This window comes from Bison bison, unplaced genomic scaffold (assembly GCF_000754665.1).
Source record: "Bison bison bison isolate TAMUID 2011002044 unplaced genomic scaffold, Bison_UMD1.0 scf7180017864304, whole genome shotgun sequence".
Classification (NCBI taxonomy): domain Eukaryota; kingdom Metazoa; phylum Chordata; class Mammalia; order Artiodactyla; family Bovidae; genus Bison; species Bison bison.
Genome location: NW_011494876.1, coordinates 16,778,180 through 16,785,158, shown reverse-complemented (window position 1 = coordinate 16,785,158; position 6,979 = coordinate 16,778,180). Strand labels below are relative to the sequence as shown.

The following is a 6,979-nucleotide window of genomic DNA, read 5'->3' as shown; positions in this document are numbered from 1 at the left end:
TCACTTGCATGCATTGGAGAAGGAAATGGCAACCCACTCCAGTGTTCTTGCCTGGAGAATTCCAGGGACGGGGGAGCCCAGTGGGCTGCCGTCTATGGGGTCAGACAGAGTCGGACACGACTGAAGTGACTTAGCATAGCATAGCATGGACTTCCCTGGTGGTCCAGTAGCTAAGACTCCACGCTCCTAACGCAGGAAGCCTGGGTTTGATCCCTGCTCAGGCAACCAGATCCCACATGCCACAACTAAGAGTTTGCATGCCGCATAAAAAGATCCCTCGTGGTACAACTAAGACCCAGCCAACCAAGACCTGATGCAGACAAATAAAATAAAAATAAACATTAAAAAAAAACTAAGCTGTAGAACTTAGAGATGCATGTTTGGGTATTATAACTCTAAAGAAAAGCAAGGCTATATAACAGAATCAACACTATCTTAGAGGGATGAGAGACAGTGATTGAGAGTGAGCTCAAGGGGACGGCTGCTGTCTTGACCTGAATAGTGGTTATGCAGATATTTGCTTTATGATAAATCACTGAGCTGTACATTTATTTTAATGCACTTTTCTGCATGTGAATTTTATGTTACAACAGAGTAAAAAACAACCTCAAGGAATGAGTTTAATAGCAGATTAAACATATATGAAGAATTAAATTAACTAAAAGGTTAGAAGACATAATCTGGAATGCAACAGAGACAAAAATATGGAAGAGACAGACTAGGAAATGTGGACACTGGAGCAGAAGATGCAGCATGTCTAAATGAGTTCCAGAAGGAAAGGAGAAGGAAGGCTAATATTGAAGAGTAGCAGAGAATTTTCTAGAACTAATGAAAGACACTAAACCACAGATTTAAGAAGCTCACCAAATCCACATTAGCATAAATAAAAAGAAATCTAGGGACTTCTCTAGCAGTCCAGTGGTTAAGACTTCACCTTCCAATGCAGAGGGAGCAGGTTAGATCCCTGGTTGGGAAGGCAAGATCTCACAAAAAACCAAAGCATAAAATAAAAGCAATAATATTGTAACAAATTCAATAAAGATTGGTAAAAAATGGTCAACATAAAAAAAAATCTTATAAAAATAAATCTATACTTCAATATATCATGGTGTAACTGAAGAATACCAAAGTCAAGAAAAAAAATAATCTTACAAATCTGTCAAAGGGGAAGAAAAAAGAGTTTTTTTAAATGCTGGACAACTGACTATTGAACTAGTATCTCTACAGAGATAAAGGAAGCCAGAGAAAATAACCATCAACTTAAATCCAGCTCAGAGAAAATATTTCTTAAGAATGAGATGAATGTAATTTACCATATTAACAGAATAAAAATAGAAAAATCATCTAATTATCTCTAAAGATGCAAGAAAATACTTAACTAAATGCAAACTTACTTCATGATTAAAAGTCCAAGGAAACTAGGAACAGAAAGGAACTTCCTCCACCTGATAAAGGGCAGGTATGGAAAGCCACGGAGAAGGCAATGGTACCCCACTCCAGTACTCTTGCCTGGAAAATCCCATGGACGGAGGAGCCTGGTAGGCTGCAGTCCATGGGGTCACTAGGAGTCGGACACGACTGAGTGACTTCACTTTCACTTTTCACTTCCATGCATTGGAGAAGGAAATGGCAACCCACTCCAGTGTTATTGCCTGGAGAATCCCAGGGACGGGGGAGCCTGATGGGCTGCGGTCTATGGGGTCGCACAGAGTTGGACATGACTGAAGCGACTTAGCAGTAGCATGGAAAGCCACAGCTAATGTACCTAATAGTGAATGCTTTCTCCCTGAAATGGAGAACAAGACAAGGATGTCTCTTATTACTTTTTTTTGTTGTTCTCACTTTTTTCATCATTGTACTGGAGATTCTGACCAGTGTGATAAGGCAAGAAAAAAAACAATGAAAGCATACAAATTGAAAAAGAAGTAAACAATAGAAGAAAAAATGGAATTAAAAAAAAAAGGCAATACAGTAAGTGAGAAAGAAAGAAATTCAGAACAGAGGAGACAAATATAAAGCACAAAATAAGACAGCAAATATTGAATACAATCCCAGAAATCCAATAATTACCTTAAACTTTAATGGAATAAATCTTCCTGTTTTTTAAAGCTATCAGAATAGATTTTGCAGTCCTCTTCCCTGGTGGTGCAGTGGATAAGAATTCACCTGCCAATGCAGGGGACACAGGTTCAATCCCTGGTCTGGGAAGATCCCCCATGCCTCAGAGCAGCTAAGCCCGTGGACCACAACTATTGGGTCTTGGCTCTAGAGCCCAGGAATCCCAACTACTGAAGCCGCCATGCCCTAGAGCCCATGCTCTGCAACAAGAGAAGCCACCAGACTGGGAAGCCCTCACACTGCAACTAGAGATTAGCCCCCACTGCTGCTGCTGCTGCTGCTGCTAAGTCGCTTCAGTCGTGTCCGACTCTGTGCGACCCCAGAGACAGCCCACCAGGCTCCCCCGTCCCTGGGATTCTCCAGGCAAGAACACTGGAGTGGGTTGCCATTTCCCTCTCCAATGCATGAAAGTGAAAAGTGAAAGGGAAGTCGCTTAGTCGTGTCCGACTCCTAGTGACCCCATGAACTGCAGCCTACCAGGCTCCTCTGTCCATGGGACAGCTAAAAAAAAGGCCTGTGCACTGCAATGAAAACCCAGCACAGCCAAAAATAAATAAATAAAAATTTAGAATAAAAATTAAGGGGGTTCATATTGCCCACAGACTATAAACTTTGCAACACACAGAAATGAAAGAACACAACAGACTGAGTGGTTGCCTATGGAACGAAGGGAAGGCAATGGTCATGGACGATTAAAATAAGATGTGTAAGATGGTGGGGGTTTGGACTTGCCCAAACCAACGATGATCACTTGCCACGAGCTGAGGCGTGTGACCACCTCAACTCTCTGGGGCCAAACACAAGAAACACAGAACGGCAAAGGAAGACACACATGGGAGCCCCTTGGTTCCTGCCTACAAAACATTCAAACCTCAGATGCAATGTAAATCCATGGGCCATGGCAAGAGAACATAGGTATGGCCCACAGTGGGATACACACAGACCTGCACAAATCACATACAACCCCCACCAGGTGCATGCAAACACTGCGGGATACACTCGCGCCAAGGGGACCACCCTGAAGACATGCTGGTACACACCAGGGGTAAGCCACAGAGCTGGCTGAGACCACCAACCCCTGAGAAATCTGCTCAGCACTCGAGGCTGGGGGAGAGGCACAAGGGCTCACGGGAACAGAAGGTCCGGGGGAGTCCAGCGAGTGCTCCACCATCAGCTCGAGAGGACTGACAGGCTGGATGGACAGGCTCAGGCCGCCCACCTCATGACCTCAGGTGCACTCACCTGGCCTCCGGAGCATGGCAATCTTCCTCAATCCACATAACCTGCTTCATCACATCCGAGCAACAGTACTGGTCGTTACAGTTGCCGCAGCAGAAATCAGGACAGACCCAAGGGTCGACCTTGCGCCCGTGAGAAATCATACACAGCTCACTCTGGGCTGGAACACATAAAAATACTCTTCACCCACGGCCACGGGGCCAGCCTTCAGCCCTGTCCCAGCCCACGCCGCCCCTTCCCCAGCAAGGCCAGTAGGCCTGAGCCAGCCGGGCCATCTCCGCAGCATCCTCTGGCCACTGCCCCAACCAGCCTCGCCCTCTCCCGTGGGCCACAGCAGAGGCACCCACCTGGCCCCCTCCCTCTCCCATCAGTCCATTTGCCCTCCAGATGGGATGGTGAACTTTCTACATGGGGGTCCGACTCGGCCACTCCTCAGCCTCAAGCCAGGGGATCAAGCCCAGGCTCCACAAAGCAGCATCCAGACTACAAAGGACCTTGAAGGTCACCCCATGCTCCACCTTCAAATCAACTTACCACCCATTGAGGTCTTCCTCTAGGCCCCCTTCTATGGGAGCCACCCAAGTCCAGCAGTCACACCCCCACAAAGCAGTCCCCCCTGTAGCTGGGGACTACACGTTCTTTTTTTCTTCTTCTTTTTGGCCATGCCACATGGCATGTGAGATCTTACTTCCTCGACCAGGGTTCAAACCCACGCCCCCTGCACTGGAAGCACAGAGTGGACTGAGCTGTTCTTAATCCTCAGGTTCTGTCCCCACCATTCAGCCATGGCAGCCTTGGCCCCGGCTGGACACTCCGACTCCAGGGGCCAGCCCTCATAGACCATAGCCTTACAGCAGGCTGTCTCCTGACCAGTTCACCATCGGCCACAGTCACTCCCACCAAAGTGTCCAGGTCGTGTCCCAGCACTCTTGCTGGGCCTGCAGCAGGCAGCTAGGAAATGTCCGTGCCCTCAGTAGCCAGGCACCATGTGGAGCCTCAGAACCATCACACGGCTCTTAGCCAGATCTGGGATTTAAGTACACCTGGCTGACAGGTGTGGAAATAGACCACAGTTTGCTGACTTCCAGGAAGCTGCCACAGCCAAATGTTCCCAGCATCCTTGGGCTACATCAGCACAGATCTGGTGTCCACCAGCAGGAGAGAACAGTCCTGGATGCCACCCTGACAGACCCTAAATGGAACACCCAGTCCAGCAAGGCCCAGACAACTATGGTAGACTGGGGATGGTCCTGACGATAAACCCTGAGGTAGAAAGTCCTGGCACAGCACTGGGACTCTAAGAACCCTGTATGACCTCACCCCCAGGGCAGCAGGTAGCGTCTGGAGACCCTGCCTGGTCAGTATATTTGTCACTCCCAAACATTCCTCTTTGGGCTAAGGATGATTTTCAGCAGTTTATTTTTAAGCAATTGCAAACAAAGGAGAAGCTCTGAAAACTGAGTAGGAGTTACCCTTTTGCAATAGATATTTGCAAGTATAAAGGCAATCTTCACTTGTGGCTCAGTGGTAAAGAATCCACCTGCAATTGCAGGGAAGATCCTCTGGAGAAGGGAAAGGCAACCCACTCCAGTATTCTGGCCTGGGAAATCCCATGGACAGAGGAACCTGGCAGGCTACAGTTCATGGGGGTCACAAAAGAACCTAAGAAACAACTTCACTGCCATACTAGGAAGAGGGTAAGGACCATATCTCTAGAAACCTATCAAGGCTGCAGGCACAGATTTCAATCTGTGTAACAATTTTACCCCTTCTTTACTGGGTTTTTCCTTGTGAATCCTAATATTGTGACTCTTTCGCCTTTAGTTCAAAACAGCATTCAAGGTGAGGGCTTCCACCATTTAGACAAGTTACTGTTTCCTTGGGTCTCCCATGCATACCGGAGGTATAGTGGTAGGGTTAGTCACTCAGTCACGTGTGACTCTTTGTGACCCCATGGACTGTAGCCCGCCAGACTCCTTCCTCCGTCCATTGGATTCTCCAGGCAAGAATACGGAGTGGATTACCGTTCTCTTCTCCAGAGGATCTTTCCGACCCAGGGATCGAACCTGGGTCTCCTGCACTGCAGGCAGATTCTTTACCGTTTGAGCTACACGGAAGACCTAGTCCACCATTTGACCAAGTTACTCAGTTTCCTTGGATCGCTCATGCATTCCAGAGGTATACCTGGAATGTTGTTCAACTTTTGTTTTGCTCCTGTTCATTTGTCTCGGCTGCTGCTAAGTTGCTTCAGTCGTGTCCGACTCTGTGCGACCCCATAGACGGCAGCCCACCAGGCTCCTCCGTCCATGGGATTTTCCAGGCAAGAGTACTGGAGTGGGGTGCCATTGCCTTCATTTGTCTCACGTCAATGTAATTAGTAAACCAGCCAAAGAACCTTACAGGGCAAGAAGAGGAAATCTTTCCATCCCAACAGTATCAAGCACCCTGGGGCCACTGGTGGAGCAAAATCCAAAGACAGAGGCATTGACTGACCTCCTTGAGAAGGGTCAACTAGGTGGTAGGTGGTGCTCTGGGCAAAGCTGCAGGGCAGAGGGTGGGCCCACCAACAGGGCCAACCCAGCCAGCCGTCCACCTGGCCGCAGGTAAGGCCAGCACAGCCCATCCTACTGGGTAGCTCAGGTGACCTACCTCCTTTTACAGACTTTCCAGCCACAGCCCAGCCCAAGCTTCTAAGCTGGGCCTGAAGACACAAACAGGTTGAGTGTTTGAGCCAAGAGTCCATGACACAAATGTTCTTCTGAACCCCAGACACTCTGAACCAGTCTCCAGTCCTCACTGGAACTTCCCACCCCAAGCCCTCCAGATTCCTCCCAGTCCCCAGGAATAAAGTCCTTCCCTTGGAGAAAAACACCCACCCCAGAAGGATCTTCAGCGTCCTAGGGAGATGGGTGGGGCAGGGGGAGGGCACTCTTCTACTTCCCTGCCTTTAAAAGTTCCCCAGCCGGGCCTCCACCGTCTGGGATTCATCAGTCTACAATCAACCTACAACAGTTAAGTGTCTCATCCAACCTTGGGGACCAGCCTGAGTGGTCTCCAGAAAGGCCAGAGCAATGGAGGCAGAAGGTGGAGGCTCCCAGCCAATAAACTGAGGCCAGGGAAGGGGCCTGCAGCGGCCAGGCCTCCCTGCAGCCACCACCCCTCGCTAAGGCCAGGCAGGAAATCCCACCCCAGCCTCTGAGAGGGCAAGCCCTTGGGACCCTAGAGGACAGACCTCCCCCCCAACCACCACCACCATGCCAGGGCAGAACAATGACGGCAGATGCCCGGGTCTGGGCAGTGTCAGTGCAGACGGGAGGGAGGCTGGGGTGGAGGACAGACCAGTCGTGGGGTCCGCACACTGCCTCGGGGTTATGAGGCTCGGTTGGGGTCCCTGGGGGGACGGCGCCGCCTGGGCTTGCAACCAGGGACGGCGCGGACATGGCCGCCTCCCCTGCCTGCCCGGGACGAACTCCCCGGCACCCGCCAAGACTCACCTCCCTCAGGCGCCGGGAGCAACAACAGCAAGAGCACCAGGATGCGGGGCGCGGGGGCCGGCGCGGCCATGGCTGGGAGCGCAGGGGGACGGACAGACGGACCGGCAGACGGTCCCGGTGTGGCCGCA

At 50.1% G+C, this 6,979-nt stretch overlaps 1 protein-coding gene across 1 annotated transcript in view; it reads right to left on the bottom strand.

Annotated features, from left to right (window-relative positions):
* The window catches only part of SHISA5 (shisa family member 5), a 27,555-nt gene extending 20,576 nt beyond the window's left edge, over positions 1-6,979 (bottom strand). Inside the window, exons 1-2 of the mRNA XM_010851912.1 lie at positions 6,852-6,979; positions 3,361-3,517 (exon numbers count right to left, since the gene is read on the bottom strand). Of these exons, the coding sequence (XP_010850214.1) occupies positions 3,361-3,517; positions 6,852-6,921 (227 nt within the window). The 5' untranslated portion in view covers positions 6,922-6,979. The remainder of the gene's footprint in view (positions 1-3,360; positions 3,518-6,851) is intronic.